This window comes from Zingiber officinale, chromosome 5B (genome assembly GCF_018446385.1).
Source record: "Zingiber officinale cultivar Zhangliang chromosome 5B, Zo_v1.1, whole genome shotgun sequence".
NCBI classification, from domain to species: domain Eukaryota; kingdom Viridiplantae; phylum Streptophyta; class Magnoliopsida; order Zingiberales; family Zingiberaceae; genus Zingiber; species Zingiber officinale.
Window position 1 is genome coordinate 140,293,525 of NC_055995.1, and position 23,851 is coordinate 140,317,375.

At 37.9% G+C, this 23,851-nt stretch overlaps 2 protein-coding genes across 2 annotated transcripts; both read left to right on the plus strand.

Moving 5' to 3' along the window:
* The first annotated feature begins 9,523 nt into the window (after positions 1 to 9,523).
* On the plus strand, positions 9,524 to 12,742 carry LOC121986431 (myosin-binding protein 7-like). Its single transcript, XM_042540385.1, has 3 exons — positions 9,524 to 10,999; positions 12,244 to 12,290; positions 12,363 to 12,742. The coding sequence occupies exons 1-3, from the start codon at positions 9,716 to 9,718 to the stop codon at positions 12,463 to 12,465; spliced, it is 1,434 nt and encodes a 477-aa protein (XP_042396319.1). The 5' UTR covers positions 9,524 to 9,715; the 3' UTR covers positions 12,466 to 12,742.
* A 216-nt stretch (positions 12,743 to 12,958) lies between these two features.
* Positions 12,959 to 23,851, plus strand: LOC121986432 (nuclear pore complex protein NUP1-like; the record flags this gene model as incomplete). The annotated part of the gene is given in 10 exon segments (XM_042540387.1): positions 12,959 to 13,349; positions 16,447 to 16,499; positions 17,449 to 17,567; positions 18,235 to 18,376; positions 18,585 to 18,869; positions 19,015 to 19,098; positions 20,948 to 21,326; positions 21,419 to 21,642; positions 21,753 to 22,165; positions 23,762 to 23,851. Coding segments are annotated over 10 exon segments (2,054 nt in total), but the record flags the coding sequence as incomplete, so codon positions are not given.

Consider the following 23,851-nt stretch of genomic DNA (forward strand, 5'->3'; position numbering starts at 1 on the left):
TGTAAATTTAGAAGAAAAATTTAGATTGGACAGTCAAGGGCCGAAATATCCATAAGTGGAAAAAGTATATAAATTTGTCTTTATGAGTAGAGTATTGATTCGGGGATGGTCTTACAAGGACGACGAAGACCATGGGTATCGACTGCCGACACCTTACCATTGTGCTTCAAGGATTTAGCCTTAAGGACGGATGGGACCGTAAGTGTTTGTTGGATCCCGTGATAGTTTTGATGTGATCAACCAAGTTGGTTAGGTCCTGCGTTGTGTTTGATCCCTGTGTCTGAGTGTACAGGAGCTTAGGAGCACAGGAAGTCGAGCAGAAGACGCAGCTAGCGAGAAGGACGACACGGGAAGGGAGCCGACGGGCTCGGTGCGTTCGAAGGACGAGAGAGCTGCGGAAGAGTACTCCGGTGGACGTGAAGAGCGTGCGCGGCGTTCGAGGAACGTTAAGCCGGGACGGAAGGCTGCTCGAGAAGAAGGCCGGAAATTGGGTTCGGGTGAGCCCTATTTCGGTTGACCGGAATCACCCAAAAGAACGGAGCATCGGAAGCCCACACAAAGGAGCTGGAAAAAGGAGCTGTGCTGGAAAATCCAGCTCAAGGCGCCTTCAACAGTCAAAATTGACCGTTTGTGCAGTGGATAAAGTTTTATCCGCTGACCGAGCTGGAGGCGCCTTGAACCCAGTTGGAGGCGCCTTGGACTCTCGGGATAAGATTTCCAGGACCTATATAAAGGCCCCTCAAGCTAGAAATTAAACAACAACTCAAGCAATCAACTGTGTACTATTTCCTAGCAATAGTTCTTATAAGCTTCCAAAGTGTAAAAGGCTTCTCCGCCTTCAGCAAAGGAGATTTTTTTACTGAGTTTTTTCTACTGTCCTGGATTAACAACCTCCTTGGTTGTAACCAGGTTAAATCCTGTCTACTACTTAATTTCTTTTTCCTTGCTTGTTTTAATTTTACTATTGATTTTCTGAGTTGAAATCTGAGGAGGGTATAGTTAATTTTTGTTTGTAGCAATTCATCCCTCTCTTGCCGGCCTTCGCTGCACCTACAATTGGTATCAGAGCTTGATCGCCTCAGAAGGACTAACCGCCAACTGAAACACTACGATCAAGACGATGGCCGGAGCGAATATACATCCCCCAAAGTTCGACGGAGACTTCGCCACATGGAAGCGCAAAATGGAGGTATTTTTTAAAACTGAATTTGACATTCTTTTAATTATGAAATATGGCTATGCAGTTCCGAAAGATAAGGAGGAAAATACCTGGACGAAAAAGGAACAAGCAGACTTCGTCGCCAACGGGAAGGTTGAGTTCCATCTACTTAGCGTTCTGCCGCCTCAGGAGGTAAATCGGATCGGAAGCTACGACTCTGCAAAAGATCTCTGGGAAAAATTCCTGGAGCTCCACAAAGGCACCTCCGAAGCGAAGCTAGCAAGGCGCGACATCCTCCGGAACCAGTTGACGAACCTCCGGATGAACCAAGGCAAGAAGGTAGCACAGCTCTAAGCAAGGATCAAAGAGCTGATCACGCAACTAACTAATCTTGGAGAAGAGGTAACAAACCGGGACTCTATCTGGTACGCGCTCAACGCCTTCCCTAGAACTCCAGAGTGGGCCTCCTTAGTAGATGCGTACTACATCTCTAAGGACCTCGAGGTAAGTACTTTAGAACAATTGTTTTCCACTTTTGAACTTCACGAATCTCGAGTTTCAGAGCCCAATGGAGTAGAGAAGACAAGTCAGAACATAACTCTAAAGGCAAAAGTAAACGGTTCTGACTCTGAAGCCTCAGTCGACGAATCCGAAGCGACACTACTGGTAAGCCGCTTCAATAAGTTTTTCAGTACTAACAAACTTAAATCGGAGGCATCATCGAAAGAAGAGAACGGTTTGTTGCTACAACTGCAACGAAAAGGGGCACATCAAAGATGACTGCCCAAAGCTAAAGAGAAAGGAGAAAGAAAAGGAAAAGTCAAAATACAAGAAACCAGAACCCTCCAAGCACAAGAACCTGAAGGCTACTTGGCCAGATTCGTCATCCTCTGAGTCGGACATCGAAGAATTCTCGGGGTTAGCGCTAATGGCGAACCATCAACCGGAAGAAGACTCAAGCTCAGAGATGAGCATGGATGAAGGGGGAGGTTCATCAGAAGAGGAAAGCTGCAGTGAGGGGGGAGCGTCACCGAGTCAGGTAAGTAAGGTACGCAATCTAACCCCAACTCAGTCTTTTCGCTTTATTAAAGCACTTTCAAAAGAGTTAGATCAATTAGAAAAAGAAAATGAGCATTTAAAATTAGAAAATGCAAAGTTGAAAAATGAAATTGAAAGTTTGAAACATGATGCATGCTTAAATAAATTTCCAAACTCAAAATTAAGAACTTATGGAAAATTGAACTGGTACATTAGAAACCATCAGGGTAAACTTAGAAAAGTGCCCAAAATTTATGTGCCCCATAAATATCTGATTAATCCAGTAGGAAGGAACCTCTATTGGGTTCCAAAATCTGTGCTAAATTAATTTCTTTTAAGTTAAAAGCTTTAAAATGAGAAAATTAAACATTAAAATTCTTTATAGAAGCTTTGTCTAAGGAAGTGGTTGTTGCTCCAATAACCAAAAAGACCTAGTGCCTCGCCACGACCTGGAAGCTGAAATATTGAAATAAAATGTTTAATTAATTTTCTGAAAAAACATTAAAATCAAGAATAAAATAATGCTTTGAAAGTTTATCAAACATTTTTTTAAAATAAACAAAAATTTCTCTACATAGAAATTCTTCTTGAAAATTCTAACTTAAACATTTCTTTTTCATTTTAGTTAGAAATTTTTTTCCTAGAAGAATTCTAAATAACTTCTTTTGACTTAGAAATTTTTTTTTAAAACATTCAAAAATTTAGTTTACTTAGAATTTTTTTTAATTAATTGACTTAGAATTTTTTTTTGTGAAAATTCAGTTTAACTTAGAATCTTTTTTTTTGTAAAATTCTAAAAATTCATTTTTTGCTTAGAAAATTTTTCTGAAAATTCTATTTAACTTAGAAATTTTTACTAAAAATTCATTTTTGCTCAGAATTTTTTTCTACCTTAATAATCTGCTTAATATTCTCTTATTGGTACCTCATTTTTGCTGTGATCAAAGGGGGAGATAAAGGTACAAGTTTAGGGGGAGTTAGGAAAATTAAAATTTTTTAATATTTTTTACTAAAGTGTGTTGCAATTTTATTTATTACAAATTTATGCTTAATTATGTTAGTTTAGTAATTTCCTTTAAAATTATTATTTATGTCTATTTTAACCCTAACTTGAACTTGGGTTGATGCATATCAAAAAGGGGGAGATTGTTGGACCCCGTGGTAGTTTTGATGTGATCAACCAAGTTGGTTAGGTCCTGTGTTGTGTTTGATCCCTTTGTCTGAGTGTGCAGGAACTTAAGAGCACATGAAGTCGAGCAGAAGACGCAGCTAGCGAGAAAGACGGCACGGGAAGGGAGCCGACGGGCTCTGTGCGTCCGAAGGATGAGAGAGCTGCGGAAGAGTACTCCGGTGGGCGTGAAGAGCATGCGTGGCGTTCGAGGGACGTTAAGCCGGAACGGAAGACTGCTCGAGGAGAAGGCCGGAAATTGGGTTCGGGTGAGCCCTATTTCGGTTGGCCAGAATCACCCAAAAGAACGGAGCATCGGAAGCCCACGCAAAGGAGCTGGAAAAATGAGCTATGCTGAAAAATCCAGCTCAAGGCGCCTTTAAGGTTTGTTTAAGGCGCCTTCAACAGTCAAAATTGACCGTTTGCGCAGTGGATAAAGTTTTATCCGCTGACCGAGCTAGAGGCGCCTTGAACCCAGTTGGAGATGCCTTGGACTCTCGGGATAAGATTTCCAGGACCTATATAAAGGCCCCTGGAGCTAGGAATTAAACAACAACTCAAGCAATTACCTGTGTACTCTTTCCTAGCAATAGTTCTAAGCTTCAAAAGTGTAAAAGGCTTCTCCGCCTTCAGCAAAGGAGATTTTTCTACTGAGCTTTTTCTACTGAGCTTTTTCTACTGCCCTGGATTAACAACCTCCTTGGTTGTAACCAGGTTAAATCTTGTCTACTACTTAATTTCTTTTTCCTTGCTTGTTTTAATTTTACTATTGCTTTTCTGAGTTGAAATCCGAGGAGGGTATAGTTAATTTTTGTTTGCAGCAATTCACCCTCCCTCTTGTCGGCCTCCGCTGCACCTACAGTGTTACACCCCAGAAGAGTCCTTGCTCGAAAAATAGACAGCATCTTCCTTGCAACAGTGACAAATGAAACCTGGATAAATAATCACACGGCTGAAAATAAAACACAACCACGCAGTTTAATATGCAGCCCACACGGCTGGATTAACAACCACGCAGTTGTATATACAACCCACACTACTAGAATAGAAAACAAAATAATAAACAATCCACACGGCTATAACAAGAACACAGCGAAATATATAAGAAAGTCACACAATCCAAAATGACTAACTGTTTGCCAATATGACTTAAACACAACAAGTACATAACTAAAACAAAAGGATGTCACAAGTCCGAAGATCCACACTGAAGATACATATGAGCTCAAAACCAATAAAGTGAGAGCAATAACAGAAGAAGACGCTCGATGTGACATGAGATTGACAGATAAGATTTTCGGGCGACTCCATAAATTCTCTACTTGTTCCTTGGCGAAAGGTAACCAGTACAAGGGGTGGTGAGTCTGGGTGACTCAACGGGTAATAGACATAGACAGTGCATGATCAATATAAAACATGGAGATCAAAATATACTATCTCAGTAGGGAAATAAGAACATGATTATACATGACATAATAAATGCACATAATCATAACTAATATAATGGATACACTTACCCAATTTAGATCGGACACATACGGTAGAATGATCAGTAAACTTACTAAGAATCAACAACAGATATGCTCGTATTATATATATATATATATATATATATATATATATATATATATATATATATATAATAAATGCACATGTATAAATCATGACAATCATATATAACAGTCATATTTCAATCAAATGCAACATATCACAATCACATGTAGCTAGTAGCTACTAGATATGTATGCAAATATATCTCTAAGAGATGCATCACGCATCATATGCATATCACATGCATGCAACATGGTCACTTCCGCCCACCCATCAAGACATCACGACCCCTTAATCTGTTGTATGCAACATGATCACTTCTGCCCACCCTCAAGACACCATAGCCCAAATCTATATCTGACACGTACAATATAATGATCAGTAAACTCACTCGGAATCAATAACATATTTGCTTGTAACACATGAGCAATATAAATGACAACATATACATGTATAATAAATACACATATATGAATTATGATAATCATATGTAACAGTTATATCTCAGGCAAATGCAATATATTGCAATCACATATAGCTAATATATACTAGATATATATGCAAATATATCTCCAAGAGATGCATCGCGTATCATATGCATGAAACATGGCTACTCTCGCCCATCTCTCAAGACACCATGACTCCTGTATAGCCGAGAGCTCAGGATAATGTCAATTGTGCTACCCTTCAGATATCACTATTCTCGAGTGGTCAAGGCGGACAGTTTGCTAAGTAGTTATCTCAATACATAGCAACAGAGTCGCCGATTACTCACAACGTCGGATATCACTCCCACTGAGTGGCCAAGTGGCATGACAAGACAAGCTCAATCAAACTCTAACTACCACTACCACTGAGTGACTGAGTGGACACGACATGACTGATGACTAGCTCATACCGCAAGGGAGCAATGGTCGTCAGCATACATATATATGATTGATGACTAACTCATACCACAAGAGAGCAATGGTTGTCATCATATAGTGCAATGATGAACATAATATAAATAATCATAATACTAACACAATCATTATCAATGCAACAATAACACCAACATAAGTACCTCCAGTACATAATCCATCAATCACATATAATATATATATGGATAGGTCAAACAACTCTTCTAAATAATAAATACAGTGACTAGCAACACCTTTAGCACAACTAGACACGCATGCACACTACAACATATAGGTGTAATCATAATGATACCTTCAATAACCACACCAAATACGCGTGCTCACCCAACATAGGTATAATCAACATGATTCTTCTAATAGTACACACCAGACACATGTGGACACGTAACATATAGATGGACAATCAACATAGTAACTTCTATAGTACATACCATGTTGGTGCAGGTTGCACTAATAATCTGGTTTTGATGTATGACAAATATGTTAAAATTAGATGTAGTGTTTGTTTAACATTTCTACCAAGTATGCAGAAGTTGACTAGTCCGAAGGACCTGACACCAGACTGAAATCCAACTAGGTCCGTGGGACACGATAGTTAGTGCGAAGTTCAGATAGATTTACGGGACTTAATATCTGGCGAGAAGTCTGGTTGGATCCGTAGGACCTAACAATCGGCCGAAGTCTAGTTGGGTCTGCGGATCTGACAATTGACGGAAAGAGCTGGTGGGCCAAAGGTAAGTCAAGTGACTATAATTGGTAAGTGGAGGTAAGTAATTGGAGAAGAGATCAAGTGAGGACGTGTTCCTTGTTGAGGGAACTATAAGCATCGGTCATGCTTATACCCATTTGAGAAACTTAAGTTGAGACCTTGACTAGATCTTGGTCTCGAGGAGACAGGATCTAATTACTACTACTGTTTTATTATGTAGTGCTAACTTTATTTTTTAGAATAAATATACTTTCTATTGCATGGACTAACCTTTTCGCAGGAAAGAAGCCGCTAAAGAAAAGGAGGGATTCGGGCGCCCGGGAGGGATCCGGGCGCTTGAAGTCCAAGCACCTGGAGCTGGTCTAGGCGCCCAGAGTCGGTCCAGGCGTCCGAACCCAAAAATTCATTCAAAAGTTAATGTAAAGCGCGTCGATTGGCCGAGCCACGTGGTGCATACGCTCAGATGGGTTATAAGCGCCCGAAATGGGTATATATAAAGGTCTTAAACTAGGAGCTTCAGAACAATAACTGCTACGACTTTCACTCTTGCTCGGTGCTCCGAAAAAGCTCTTGCGACGCTGTGACGCTCCTCCGACAACCGATGATCGAGATTTTCTTACTTTCTCTGTTGTTGGTAACATTGTTTTGTCAATTCTTGTACTTAACTTTTGTAATCGTTCGATCTATTAGTGGGTTGTCCAACGAAAGTACTCGATGAGTGCAGACTTTAGAGTAGGAGTCGTCGAAGGCTCCGAACCAAGTAAAACTTGGCTTTGTTAGCGTTGTCTTTTATCTTCCGCTACGTACCTGTTTTTAGTCGTGATTTTTCAAAGAACGCTATCCCTCCACTCTAGCGTCTTTCTGGTCCTACATACAAACATGTATACACTCAACATCATATGCGTAATCATCATGTTAACTCAGTCAACAAGATATCCCTACAATACATATCCTACATGTGTATACTTTACAGAATGTAGATATCCAAAATTAAGACTGTATATAAAATAACTAGATCATCTTTATGGTTAAGCACGTAAGTATCAAGCATGGATAAATACGAGTAGATTTAAGGTAAAACAACCTAATTCATCAATTAAAATAACTATACACTAAGTTCAATAAACTAAAAAGACCAAAGAAGAAGTACTCGTCTTTATTATAGCTCGTATTAAATACCTCCCCGTTGAGATGTTCGTCTCAAATTAGAGTCTTGCATCAAAAGGTATAGTTCAGCTACTTTAACATGAATCATCTAGCTAAACTGAATCCCAATACTAATAAATAAACTGAATCCCAAATTAAATCAATCCAAAGTGGTCAACTAAGTTCCGATTGATCCAATCCATAATCAATCCCAACTAATATATTCCACATTAACACTTCCCACATATATGATTTATTAGTAAATCTAAATCTGTACCTCAATTATATATTAATAATCCACAACTTCATCTCAACCTCAATTTAATAATTTTGATTAACAACAATCATCTAATCATTTATTCCATTTAATCAACTACCAAACATCACAAATTAATTAAATAACTAACCCAATTTTCTTAATTAAATTTGATTTATCCCCTCATTAACCCTAATCTAATCCATCCACATGATTAGATTAGATTTAACCTAACATCAACCCTAATTGAATAAATTAGATAACACATTCATCTTTCAAAATACTCCACATTTGATAATCAATCCAATGATCTTATATAACGATCATGAACTCATCAAATTCAACCAATCCCTAATTAATCAAACCATAACATATTACAAACTCTAAGTCTGATATAAATCCAATTCAGAAAATGAAGATAATATTGGATCCATCCATTACAAATAAGAAATCAGATATCCCTTAATTAAATACTATGCACAACCTAACCAAATCCATAATCAAATAATCAACCTAATATATAAATGAAACATACACTCAAATAATTATACACTGATCAAATCTTACCCCAATCTGATCTATCGTTGCTCGGTGAAGGAATCCAAAAGCAATTGCGAGGATATACAACAGTGAGTTCGATTCATAGGAAGATAGAACAAAATAAACAACTGACAATGCTTTCGGGAAGGAGATGGATGAGTAGAAGAGCTCTGGATCCGATTTCCCCACTTCAGATAGTGTGATTTGAAGAGGAGGGGAAATGCAATCTGATTGGGTGATCGAAGAAGACTGAGATGTGGTGGCTCTCACCACGACCGACGATGGCGTGGGGGCGACGATGCTAGGGCACGAAAGAGAGAGGTGGCGGTGCATTGGAATAGAGGGGAGACCAGCGGCTCCACCCTCGCGACAGTGACTGCAACATCAATGATCTAGCCTTATGCGAAGGGGAAGAGGCGTCAGGCGATCGGGGTGGTGTGACCCGGTGAGGACAACTACAGGGCGATCGAGCGGCATGACGAGATCGCATAGGAGGGAAAGGTGAGCGACGGATCAGGAAGAGAAGAATCGGGAGAGGAGAAGTAAACTTAGGTTATGATTTAATATACTTGGGTTAGCCTATTTATACCTTAGGTTAATGAAACCAATCAACTTCCACTTAATTGATATTCCAAACAAGTTCTAAATCCAATAAATTTATCCTCTTAAATATGTCATAACTCCGTTTAAATACTGAAAAATTTCTAAAATTTTTTAAAAAATTCTGTAAAATTATTTCTCAAATAATACTTACTATTTAAATATTGTATCTCATAGTAAGATAGTCACTAAAACATAGGTTATAAAAAATAATAATAATTAAAACCACCTTTAATATTATTTAAAATTACTCAAATAATAACATTGTTGCAATAATCGATTAGATAATTGTGGTAAGAAAATTGACTACGGAAGGCTCTTTTAAGTTATACTTTAACTATTTATATGCTAAACATTTAATATATATTTATTAGTGCAGCCTTTGTTTAATGTGTATATATATTTTATTTTATTTTTTCCTTCTAACATTATCTATGAAATTCCCCTGTCGGATGTTTCGCTGAGCTCATCTTCCGCGACTCCGACAGCGGCACGTTTCTCAGCCCCCGCCGCCCCAACTACTTCTCCGCCCTCCTTTCCTTTCCTTTTCCTCCCAATTCCAAACCGCGGAAACTGCCGCCGATCCAATCCACAATCCTCGAATGATCCCCAGATCCTTCCGCCTCCCATGGATCTTGATCCCCTATCCCTTCCCGGCCCCTCCGCCGGCGGCCACCTCTGCCCATGCGCCTGCCCCTTCTGCTGCCGCCCCGCATCCCCTTCCTTCCGACGCTCCATGAAGCGCCGCTTCGAATCTGACTCCGCAGATGGCGGCGGCGGGGAGGTCGCTGCCCGTGTGGAGGTCGAGAACGAGCTGGAGGCGCTGCGCGAGGCCGTGGAGAACCAGCAGGAGACGATTCAGGAACTGTGCGCGGAGCTGGACGAGGAGCGTAACGCCGCCGCCTCGGCCGCCAGCGAGGCCATGTCGATGATTCTCCGGCTCCAGCGGGAGAAGGCGGAGGCGCAGATGGACGCCCGGCAGTTCAAGCGGTTCGCCGAGGAGAAGATGGAGCACGACCAGCAGGAGCTACTTGACCTAGAGGAACTTGTATTTAAGCGCGAAGAAGCCATCGAAGACCTCATATTGCGGCTCCAGGCTTACCGAGACCTTCTCGTCTCCCACGGCATCGATCCTGACGACGTCGACGCCACAGCACCCTGCGGTGGCGACGCGAACGGCGACCTTGGTGCATCCCAATACGAGGAGGAGATATTCACAAGTGAATACCCTCCGTTGAAGTGCAACCTGCCCAATGACGTCCAAGGCAAAGGGGATTATTATGATGAGTCTGCTAATCTCAAGAAGTTTGCTTTTCGGGAGACCCCGCATGCCGAAGAGGACCTTGAGAGTTCGGAGCACCAGATTTGTGAGCTAGAGACCTCGCCGATCGCTACTGACCTGCTAGAGAAAGGCGTGGTCGAGGAGGGCCCGGGACCCGGACCTTCTGGCCATTTCAGATCTTCTTCGTTCAGTAGCTATGATTCGATTCCCAGTGTGAAACTGCAACAGCCCCTTAAGGGGGAGGATTTTCCTGCTTCAATGGATAGACCATCTCTCGATGACGGTGGTGCGGACGATGTTAGTGACAGGGTGTGCATACTCGATGCAGTGCATGAGACTGCAACAGAAAGTGCTGTCGAGAATTGCGTTGACACACAAAGGAAGAAGTGCGAGAGAGGGGAGATGGAAGGTGGGGCTCCAGATATTAGAAATCTGTACATGAGACTGCAGACACTTGAGGCAGACAGGGAGTCAATGAGGCAGGCCATTATTTCAATGCGAACAGAGAAGGCACAGCTGGTGCTGCTCAGAGAGTTAGCACACCAGCTGCATAAGGATCTCTCTCCTGAGAAGAAAATTGTTAAAAAAAGTTCTTCATCCACAAATTTCTCAGTTTTTGCTGTGCTTAAGGTATCCCTTTTTATTCATCAATCAGATAAACCTGATGATTGCTTTAAAACTCACAGCACATTAACTATTCATCTTGTATATATTGGTGGGGTTAGTTCTTGCAGTTTTATTATTATGTTAGCCCTAAATTGTAAGTTTTCATAAATCACACTATCGATCGGCATTAAAGAAATAAGCAAACAAACAAACCTAATCAATTATATTATGCAAGAGAGTAATCTATTCCACATATGATAATTTCCATACCCCTGATCATCTCTGTCTTATAAAGAAAAGTCTATAACTTACGCCCGTTAAAGGGGAAGATTTATATGTCATTTTATGGTGTTACCTTCTGACACATCTGTTTAGCTTTCCCTCCACAGTTTCCTGGTTTTGTTTGTAGCATCCAAATGGTGAGATTTGAGTTCTGCATATTTTCATAATGTTGGTGGCATTAAACCATTTGTGTGAAAGAGAGCAATTTTCTTATCCATACTCCATCAAGCAAAGATGGTATTAACTTATTTCTTTAGGTGGGTGCATTGGCGCATATTTAAATTGGAATTTAGGTCTATGCAAGGAGTTCATAGATTTTTTTGTTGTGCTTCCAAGACCTTATTCATTAATTTCTTTGTCTTGGTTTAGCCAAATCTTGCTGGCTAAACCACGGGAACAAAGGATGGTTATCAAAAAGTGGTCAAAAACGAAATTGAGTTTCACTAGATTAATCTCAGAGGTAAAAGGGGAATAATCCTGCATTCCTGCATTGGGCCTATTGATTTTGTTCAAGTTTCATAAATTCCAGAGTTAGATGAGTTGAATCTATCAGAGTGGAAGGTAGATGAGGTAGAGACACCAAACAGATTTTAGTTTTTCTAGTAGAAGGTGATTTAATTAGTTGGAATATTCCTAGTGAAATTGGTTTGCATAGAGCTCACTGGAGAGAAGATTTATGTAGCTGAGCTTGAATAGTTTGGAGAACTACGACAGCCAATGGCGACAATATGCATGTATGTAATATGCATACGAGGTCACAGGTGTAATACATTTGCACGAGGCTCTAGAAGTACAACCATGCTTTCAGTGGACGAGCAATAATAAAACTTTTAACTGATCTTTCCCCTTTTGCTGTCTATATAAACTGTTTTTCCTCTAAGTCACTCTTGTGCATTTGATGAAAGATAGATGCTATTGCTTACCTTTTGTATAAACTTTGTTATTAAACTTTATCCTGAAGCTAATTAGTTTGCCTTCCTTCTCAGTGGGTAATGGCATTTCTTCTCTGGAGAAAGAAGCCATCTCGAACCAGGTACGCAAAAAACTTTTTGGTTTGTCTAAATTCTGATCATAGTTTTGCTACTACTAAAATCTGTTCCATCAGGTACACGTTCGGCTCGTCAAATGCCAACCTCGGCTTGTTGTTGCTTCTGGAGAATTCACCCCGAATCAGTAACTGGAGACTTGTCACAGGAACGCAAGGGTGAACAGAAAATACTCTATTCCATTTGTTTTGGTCAAATTGTATCATATGATTGAGATTACATGTGGTGTTCTAAGTTCTAAGTGCAATTTTTTGCGGGGATATCATCTAATCAATCCCCTGTTTAATACTCTTGGTTTTATGATGTGTTTTGTAATATGGTATTGTAATGATGGGGTGCCATTCTTTTTTTTTTGTTGAGCTTGATATTGGTGAATGTAAGCTGTAACAATCTGTGACAAAATTGTTTTGGTATGATAATCCCAATTTATCAGAGGTAATGCATTTGTTTTAACTTATATTTTAATTATATTGCTATAATGTTGGCAGTGAGTAGTCTTAATTGATTTTAAAATTTATTTATGTTCTATTTATTATTATTATTATTATTATTATTATTATTTTATTTATTTATTTTAAAAAAAGGGCACTGGTGGACATTAGCGCACGGACATTAAAGCGGCGGACTTGATCTCCGTCTTTTTATTGCTCTTTTCGCTGTGGTTCTCCAGCGCGGTCGAAGGCTTCTCAATTCTTCGTGTTTTTTTCCACTGCGACTCAAGACGCAGCTCCTTCGCCGTCGCCCTCCTCTTCCTTCTTGATCCGAACTTGCGCTTTTTCCCATGGAGGAGCCAGGGTACGGGGGCGGGACTGGGGGGAAGATGAGGCGGAAGCCGCTCCGGAGGGGTGCGATAACGCCGTATGACCGGCCCCCTGCCTCAGGCCGCGGCGTCAAGGACCCACCGCTGGAGACGGAGGAAAGAAGCTGGCTTGGGAAGTTCGTCGTTCCGGCATCGTGGTTTATCGCCAACGGCGCGTCCAGGCTGTTATCGTCGGTGTTCCGCAAGCGGCCTCCTGCGTCCCCGATCCAGGGATTTCCGGTTCTAGGTCGGAGACCCGAATCTTTCTTCTTGGATTTTTACCAGGGCAGTTCTTTCCTTGTTTAGCTTGTGTCTGTAATTGTTTTTTTTTTTTGGATATCGTCCTAGGGTTTTGGTTCCCCTCTGTGTATATTTTCCATTTGTTCGTGACATTTTCTGATCGACTCGTGAGATTATGAAACAATTGGTTGGCTTCTTTCTTCTTCTTCGTTTTTTCCTTGATGGATTTAAAGACGTATATTGATTGTCAGTCTTTGGACGATCAACTCTGCGTTGTTGCTTTTCTGCAGCCGAATGCCTTATTTTCTTATTTTTTGATCCCATGGGTTCAATTGATTGCTTTGCGTTAGTGTTTTCCTCGATTTCCATCAATCTTCTCTAGCATATTTTTCTGATAATTTTCTCATGAAGTTGATTTGTTATTCAATCCATGTAGTAATCTAAAACATTTGTTCAAAGATGCACGGTTTGTCCAGGCGACGGATTGATTATCTATGTGGACACCATTGAATGTTTTTCTTCAAAACTGAGCCTTTTTTGCCATGTTAATAATTATTGGTGATTGCTTTGGACTAGTTCTGTTTTTGTATTAACTCTAAAGCCTATATTAAGTAAGGTATTAAAAAAATGATTCCAGACAAGCTGGCTCCTAGGTGGTGGTCGAGATTAAATAATATTAAAATAAGGGAGAGAAATAAATTAAATTAAGAGTGACCAATACATATAAATTGTATCCTTAATCAAACAAAAAAGGTTTACAATTGCAAATAGATGAATCATAATTAATAGTAACGACTAAACATGCAACAACAATAAAACATTTCATATTGCACATTGCAACAAAATCTAGAAATAAATCTAAGCTAACTGAATTAATTGATGAAGAAGTTTGTAATGAATGAGAAGAAAGAGACAAGAAAAGAGTGGTAATACACATAAATAGTTGAAAATCATTGTATATTGCTCATATCGGGTGAAAAGGGTAGGTGAAAATCTTATATAGTTGGAGGCTTGAGCGAACAAGGGATATCAGGTGGGCTAATGGTGATAACTAGAGTTACTTTATAATATCAGATGAACCAACAACTTATAACTTTTTTTACTTCCATAAACTCGCTTAGATCGCCTAGGCGGTCTTCCCACGCTACTTTTTAAAAGAGCTGCCTACTAGGAACCATTTGACAACCATTATCATGTGCCTATTAATTTATTGACTAGGTTAATAGAATCAGATTACTCTTTCCTGTCATCATGGGAGCTAACCTTTTCATGCAATATGAAGTCTTAGCAGAAGGGGAGATGAGTAGGAAAGGGGGAAAATTATGTGTCATTCTTCTTGGTGTAGATAACATTTTAAACCTTGCTTTGTTGTTATTTTTGCACATGCGGTTATATCTAGCCAGGCTACTACATAAAGTATGCAACTTAATGACATCAACTGTATTGAATGGAAATCAAGCATTATATGGACCTACAATAACCAGATCAGCTTGAGAAGTATATTTATATGGGCTACAGAAACCCTTTTTTGCTCCTCTCACCATTGCCCTTTCCCGTTGTTGCTGCAATTGGGATCTGTTTACTTGGAGAAAGTAGGGAAGAGAGGAAGCTTTGAGCAAAGATAATTTTGCTTGGAGAGAAAGTTGAGGAAGGAATAAAAGATAAGGAAAATAAAACATCCTTGCTTTCTTCTCAAATCTCTCTCCTGAAATTAGAATGAAACTTGATTTCTTTCCTCTTCGAAATTTAGTTTTCTTCCCACCCATCATGTCCCACTTCTACACGTTGGTTGATCATTGTTGGTTATCATCACTTGATGATCTACCACTGGTTACTAGCTTGCCATCGCTGCACATGTCCAATCAGTGGATTTTGTTGGTCAATGATGGCTGATGGAAGCAACCACAGGAAACTGACCAGGGTAAAAGTAAGCCTTTTGTCAATTTTAAAATTAATTTCTTCCCCACTCTTTTCTCTTTTTGAATAAACAACTTGTCACCTGGCTTTTGTTTTATCCAAATTATCTATTTTATCTGGTCTTTCTTCCCTAGCTTCTTTCCTCCCAAGCAAATAAGGAATTGGAGAATTATTACAGCCACCCCACCAGCCTAACTGAATCTCACTAACGTAATGATTCTCTAGGATCTTTTGTTGCTCTGTGCTTTGTGATTGGTTGGAATTGTTTACATTTATGCTCTAGTTTTGTTATTTAAGCTGTTGGATTATTTTTTTGATCCTGTTCTTGTGGTACACTATACCTAACGTCTTTATGATATGCAGAGGTGTCCAATTCAATAATTGGCTTTCCCATTGCCAACCAACTGATAGATTGTTGACGTTGTAGATTGTAAGATTGTCATAATAATTCAAGCGTCTAAGTTCTAACACAAGACTTACCTGAGCTCGGTGAAATTTCCATGTTCTAACATAAGCCTTACCTGAGCTTGGTGAAAGGTCCATTTGTTAGTAATTTATGTTTTTGATTTCTAACATAATCAATCAAGTTGAGCAAGCTCTAATTGTGAACAAGCCAGCCTTGAGCCTTACATGAGCATAGTGTAACTTAGATGAATCAAAATATGGAATTTATAATTGAATCACACCCTTGATTGATAACAGATTATTGAAGCTAAGCCTGATCAAACCAAAACTCGATGTTTTGCTGTTCATGTGCAATTCTAGCCAGTCGGCCAGTCCTATGTTCTAAAAATTTTGATAGAGCTGCCATAAATCTTCTTTTTATTGAATTTAAAAGTTGATGCCTAAATCAAATATTAGAAGGGGGTGCTAATTGCCTTTAACACAATTCTAAGTGTTTTGATTCTGTGAATTGATAGTGGTATTTTCGTTGTTTTTTTTGTGTTGGGGATTTTATATCTTGGATGGTGCATTTAGAAAATGGGTTTCCCCTGCTACTATGGTTGTTCACGAATATCTCACTTGCACAAAAGCTTTATGAGTTTTTTTTAATAAGATTGTCTCCTTGATTAACCATTTTCATTAGTTCAAACTTGAAAAATCTGAGTCTTTCCTACGTGTAATTGTTTCCACTAAATTTTTGTTTAAACTAATGCTCACATATTACCTGTGGATTGAATTTGCAGATGAAACTTCTTTGTCTCAGTCCACACAAGAGGTTATTGGAACAATTTCTGATGTAAGTAGCAGAAAAATATAGCATTTAATTGAATTATTTTCAAGTTCACAAGATTCTTATGCTGCAACCATTAAAGAAATGTTTATAGTTTTCAGATTGGGAAAGTGTTCTGTTGGGCAGGGCAATTTGATGGGATTGGGAATGTTGGTTGGCTGCTTTGGTTGGGCAGGTAGCGAGAGTCGCTTGGTCTGTTCATCACGATCAACCATCTAACTCACTGAACCTAGAGAAGGGGAAAAATTCCCCTTAGTTTCCCAAATGCAATTAAAATATTTTTTTTATTACATATTAGTGTCACATTCAAACCATAGAAAATAATTGATTTTCCCAAAAAAAGTTTTCTCCTTAAAACAAAGAAGATTGAATTTGCAATTAGTAGCACTTTATCCTGGTCAAAATGAGTCAACCAATCACATTGAGTCATAGGATTCTTTGAACATATGGCATGGAGCACAATTTAGTAATATTATCTTGTATCGGAATCTTTTTGCCTGCAAATTATCTAAAATTCTTTCCCTCACTCGACATTGGCATTGTTGGAAGATATAAATGTGTAGTATTGGTGCTATTAGCCCAAAGTTAAATGTGAGACTAATTTTAAATGTTGGGATGAACAGAACATAGCTAGAAATGCTCCAATAAACAATATGTTTGATAAATGTGTGAACAAATAAATACTGATAAACTGAACTGTAACCTCATGTAGTTCTAAGTCCTACCAATGCGGAACGATTTGATAGGGTTGGTCTGTGATGCTTTATTTCTTCAAAACAGATTGTTTCTGTCCCAGGTCTTGTCAATAGTGGCTACCTAATCTCCATGTGTTGATTTTGAAGGATACTTGAAAAGAAATGGCTCTACATTTGATCAACCACCCTGATGTTTGTTACAAGGTAATTCAGTAACACATATCAATGTCCTTATTTGTGGATATTCCTTTGTCATGCAGGATATCTCAGCTGAACTACCAGAAAATAAAACCAACAACCAAAATGTTGCAGCAAATAATCCCGAGGACTATGCAGTTTTGGAGTTTGAGCAACTTATTGGCCAGAAAAGTTTCACAAGGCAAGCACCTTATGCTGCTCTTTCTCATCTTTGAAATTCATTGTCATCTGAAACACCTCAAATTACTTCATCTAGTTGTAAAATTGAGCTTCTTGGATTCCTTCATTCTATATCAACTCATTTTTTTGTCCTTCAACAACAACAACAACAACAATCAAGCCTATCCCACTAGGTAGGTCGGCTATATAGACCCTTCTACGCCATTGGGCTTTATCACATTTTTTGTCCTTCCAACAAGAAAATTGTCATGGATGTAGAGAGGAAGATTCTTGTAGTTACCATCTCATATCATCCTTAGATTAGAACATGAGTTATGAGTAATCTTGATTACAACTGGAGGTTTCTTGTCCATTCTTGTATGGTTGCATCTTTAGCCTCAACCTCCATACTTAGTGTGGAAATGTGTTTTCACAAGCCACCTATGTATGCATCTCATGTTTATTTCCACACCATCTACTGGATCGGCTACCTGTATTATTATTATTATTATTATTAGTATTATTATTATTTTGTAAATTTACTTGCCTTTGCCATGTTTCCCTATTAACTTTTGATGTAATTATGGAAGAACCATACTGAACTTAGCATCTGAAGCTTTTGTTTAGCTTCTCAAGTGTTATTTTTGATCTTTTAATCCTAATACCAATCCTTTTACTTTTTTTAACAGAGCCCAATATGAGCATTTGATGGGTATTCTGCAGTCAAGAATTATTAATTCAGATACTGAAAGATCTGAAGCAAATGATGCAAAAAATGTAGTTGTTCCTTTGCCAGCAACAACAGATTACTCACGTCCATACAAGGATCCTGTAAGTTCTTTAGGCGTCTTGCTCTTTGGGAAAATATTTTATTTCATTACATCTCATTTTAGTGATAACTTTTATGTGTCTTTTGATTTAGTATACACTCCTGTGGAAATAAATAATGCCAGGAATAACCTAACCCTGCCCAATAAATCAACCTGCAATCATCTTTATATTATTCTTTATCTTCCTAATGTTGCTTGACATTTTTTAGGTTCCTGATGGTCATAATGTTTCACCAGTGGAACTTGCAAAAGAATATATGAACTCCAAGGTTTCAAATGCTTCCCCTTTTCATTTAAATTGGCAGAAGCATCTGCTTCACGAGAATAAACAGGGGCAAAGTCATATAACTTCTGCCAAAAAATTTGACGTTAGCAGTTCAAAACCTCTCATTCTCTCTCATATATCAGCTGAGATTCCTGACAATAGCTATTATACTCCAATATCTGCTCAAAGAACTGCAATGCATAAAATGCCAAAGTCTCCTTCTGTTAAGGTTTGTGAAATTACTGCCATGCGATGTGTTACATGATGTGTCTGGATGTAGAGACTTGATATAAATTTTACATATGAAAGCTTCCATTCTGGAATATATCTGGGGACTATTGTTCTCTGCTAATTTGATGTTACTGTCATTTAAGGGTGAGGGATCTTCCAAAGATGGTTATTCTGGATCCTTGTCTCTTGAGACATCAGTCACCAAACAAGCAGTGGGGCAGGGGCAGGTAATGTACTGATCTTAATTTGTCACTTATTTTTTTGTCTTCTTGTGACATTGTGTGTTGTTGTAAGAATAAGTGGTAGAATATAGCATTACATCCTGTTCAATGGCGTGGTAAGATCCATCTAGCTGTCCCCAAATTGTGGGGAAAGTCTAGTTGTTGTTGTTGAATGACGATGATGGTATGTGTTTCCATGATAAATATCTAAGAACTTTCAAGTTGTCAAATGATTCTACATTACATATTTGGTAGGTTGGAATCCTAAAGCACTTCACCAAGCACTATAACTTAGGAATTATTCAAAAATTTAAACCACCCACACAGCTTTTATATAAAATAGTTTTGTGTAAAAAAATAGACTATAATAATCCATGGAATTTATGCTAAGAATTGCAAAAAGGATATTCACAATATTGCTAAAACTAGAAAAAGAAACTCTAGAGATTTAGGTAATATTAGATGTCTAAAAGATAGGTTTGTAGGTGATGAAACAATCAAGAAACAATGGGAACATTTTTTGCAAACTATTTGATAAGCACTCTATGAGCTATTTGTTTATTATTTTGATATTAGAGCAAATGATTTTAAAGAAACTTTAAAGATAATTGACTAGGTGTAGTTCTGGTTGAGATTCAGCTGTTCTCTATAAGAATAGAAGTGATGTCAATTTTTCTTCATGATGACGTGATTAATTGATGAGTCACACCATGCAATTTGGGGAAAGGATAATTTAGAGGAGAACAGAAGGAATCAAAATTTTTTGAATATTAATTTGATTTTATGCTTAGGTGATCAATTATAGCTTATTTATTTAAGAAGACAACTAATGGTAAAACATAAATGAAAAAGAAGAATTTGCACATTTCTATGACTTGAAATTTTTTTACGATGAGTCCTTTAGTTATTATAGTGAATTTAGGAGATATTGGACATATATTTAATGATGTTGTTGTTAGTGTTTAATAAATAGTGAGTCTTTGACTGTAGGTGTACGTCAAAATTTAGCTCTAGGCCATTATTTTCTTACTAGTTATATTCAAGTGACCTGCGTATACTACTATATTATGCTAATTTGGTCCAAACTCAATTGACTTAAAAAATTAGATTCTATTTAGGTTTAGTTTTGCAAGTTATGTTTCTGGAAATTTTGGAGAGTGGATCAAGACTAGGCTTTCGGCTTAAATATTTGACTTTAATCAAAATAAATTTATGATTATATAGTTGATTTAAAAGGACGTTTAAAAATCTAACAGAGGTGGAAATTTTTGGAAAAAAATCCAAATGGAGGCAGTTGACCTGGTGAGATTCTGGAATACGATAAAAATAAATATCCATGTAGATTGTTATTCAAAACTCCACTACTTTGGAGGGAACTCAAAACCTTGAAATTCGGACATGATGTGGTGGGTCTTTTCTCCCTAGAAAAATATGTTCAGGTTTGTGTTTTTTCTTGACTCCTAAAAGATTTGGCTTGGTTTGAAATTTTGTCAAATCCCAATCCTTCTACGCTCCTTTCCATCACTAGACTGAGTGCTAATGTACTTCAAGATTGCTTCAAGTGGATATTAGTTATAAAAGTAACTTTTGTACAGTTCATCTCTTGAGCTTAATAAAGTAGCAACTTTTTTAATTAATCTAGCTTGAGCTTCTACATGTTAAAACTTTACTATCTAGTATCTACAACATTGTACTGTACACTAAAGGACATGTATTTTGTGCCATATATCTGGTGATCTCTCTCTGTCAATTTTTTTTTTCTCTCTGTGGATTGCATGAGCAGAGTATTTGTTATTTAAATTTTTTGATATAATGTGTGATCACCTAAAGTTTCAAACTGTCTCATTCTTTGTAGGTGTTGAAACGAAAAGGTTCAACATTGTACAATGATTTTCGATCTACTTGTCCCATACGAAGGGTTCGTCAAAAGCTTGGTCTGAATTCATCAAGAAGAATAATCCAATCGGTTCTTCCTAGAAATGTTGAACCTTGTGCCTCAACTGTATTCAAGAAGGATTTGCAAGATGATTCATCACCAAAACAAAGGCATTGTTTGGATGCACATGAGGAAACTGGTTTTAACAGAATAGCCAGCAGTGTTGTTGACCCTGCTTTAGTTCAATCAACTAAGATGCAAAACCAAATCTTGCAACAATTAGATAAGTTAGCACCTTCACCAAAGGGAAAATCACCCAAGCTAGAGGATAATCCCCTTGATGTAACAATTGCAGATGGTATTCATTCATTTCCAAAACATTATGCTCTTGGGAATCTTCCCATAGTATTTGAAAGCATATAAAACCTACTTTTGTTTGCCTAGTTGCAGGTATCATCAATTCCTTATCTCATAATCAAGAAGGGGATCAAGTGCTTCACAAGGACCCATCACCTTTTACTTCAGGAGTCAAGCCTTTATATGCAGACAATAATATGAATTTAGTATCTGCAACTGCTACCGTGCATGGTAATAATGCTGTGGATGCTGGATTCTCAAATTGCGATGCAGTTTCTGGGAATCAGAAGCTAGTTTTTCAGACACATAAATCAGAGGTATGGAAGCTCTTCGTCTGTCATGATTGAAAATTTTATGTATTTCTATATAATTAATGCTGCTTATCCTTCCAAGACTGCTGAAGTTTTTTCATCATCTTGTTTTTCAGCACAAAGCTTTGAATCCTTCATTTCAATTCAAGAATGGAGATGAGTTGAAGCTTTCTCAGTGTAAAGGTGTCCCATCTTCATTAATAGGAACAGAGGGATCTACTCCAACAGTGCTTACAAAATTTCCCTCTACATCTTTATTCTCCAAGACATCTGATGTGAAGCCTTCCATTGATTCCCTTGCCAACTACAACAAGGGTTTTACTTTTCCTTCCATGCCTGCTCCCTTTACTTCTCAATTGCCACCAACACCTACTATGCCAGGACCATTAGTTCAGAAGCCGGTGATTCAAAAAGAACATAGTACGACTCCTCTGTTTACCTCGGGCTCCATGGGAGTTAATAGTGCTTTATTTTCTTTACCCATAAAAAAGGACAATTCTCATCCTTCTATCCTAGAAAATGACAAAAGGTACGGAACTATTTATGCTTTTGGTTTTGTAACTACAGCCAATGGTATATCATAATTGTTATTCTTTGAACAACAAATACATTAAAAATGCCTTTATTCCTCTTTTTTGTTTTTGAAACAAATTGAAGTATGCAAATAGTAGGGCACAAAGGCCTAATGGAATAAATTCTTAGTATAGGTTGCTCCTCTTTACATAGATATTACATTTGTAATTTCTTTTTAAGAGATACTTATTTTATCTAGTTCACAATAGTTTGCTAACCAATACTGAATTTAATTTTACGTCTCTAATATTTTCCTTTTTAAACCTCTTCACTCTTAAACAGTATATTAAAAAATTTATATTGAATTTGTGCCTCCTCAATCCTCACACCCATGCATCATGATTCGGTACTGAATCATTTACCTGTATTCTATACATCACATCATGCATGCCATGGGCACTGTGTAATATTTGTTCAATTTTGAATGATTTCTGATAGGATCTGTTGGTATCAAGGTATTTCAGATCATTTGCATCAGGTGTCCCAGTTGGTTAAGCTGGTCGTCTGAGATTTTGAAATTAGACCAATTCATCTGGATCAATATCAATCAATTCTAAAAATGTACAGTTCATTATGACTTGTTTGGGATTGCTGACTCCATGTTAGTTGTAGATTATTTATTTAAGCCTATAAACTCCATTTTATCCATAACTCAGTGTGCACCTAAACTAGAGTGTCACAATATTCAGACCATACCTTGTCTTATCAGTAACAACCATCCACTGTTGCTCCACTGACTAATCCAGTTCTCACACCATTGACATTAACTATATTATTAGTGTTCTAAATGACTACTTTGAAACCACTAAACAAACAAGGATCAAAATAGGATGTCCTAGCAGTGGTATAAACTCAGATCTATGTGGTGGAACATCCACAATAATGTTGCCAATCATTTAATCCATCAGCATCATCAGTCGATGAACCTCAGAATGGCAGATTAATTGTGTGCCGTTGCTGGCCATGTAATATTAGTCTTTGACACAGACCAGGTTGTTGCAGTTGATACAGACTACTGCTACGCTGCTGACCACTCCCTCTCGAGAAAAGATTTTATTAAAATCGAATGGGCTTAGCCCAACTTGAACCCTATCAAACTCACTGTACAAGCCATTAAAGATCTAATTTGAACCTTCTCTAATTGGACCATTTCAAGCTAATTTATATCCTAATTTAATCGATTTAGTTTCAATTTAACCTGATCACACTGCCACTGCAGTGACCCTAGGTTATACTCAGGCTTAAGGTAGGTCATATTTAATTCAGATCATCATAACCCATGAAATCCATAGTATGGTGACATGCCTGTGAATTTTTCTCACTCATGCTTGGTTCAGATATTAATATACTCTTCTAATATCACCTTGATTGAAGGTGGCTTAAGTACATTGTGATTAATGTTTATACTATTTAAGACTTATTTAAGTTGTAATATGACATTTTTTTTTTTTATCTTCAATTTTATTGGATTATGCTGGTACACAGGTTTAAGGTTATAACGTTGATGAATGTTTATAAAATGATTATTTAGCATTACTTCCTTTGCTGCCAGGTTAAGCAATCATTCAACTTCATACGCAGAAGCAATATTTTCCACCATTCCTACACCCTCTTTTGGGCTTACATCTTCGATGATTTCTTC

Coding starts and splice junctions, on each gene's coding strand:
- LOC121986431 (XM_042540385.1), top strand. CDS start 9,716: ATGGATCTTGATCCCCTATCCCTTCCCGGCCCCTCCGCCGGCGGCCAC. Junction 11,000..12,243: donor CAGTTTTTGCTGTGCTTAAG/GTATCCCTTTTT, acceptor CTTCCTTCTCAG/TGGGTAATGGCATTTCTTCT. Junction 12,291..12,362: donor AAGAAGCCATCTCGAACCAG/GTACGCAAAAAA, acceptor CTGTTCCATCAG/GTACACGTTCGGCTCGTCAA.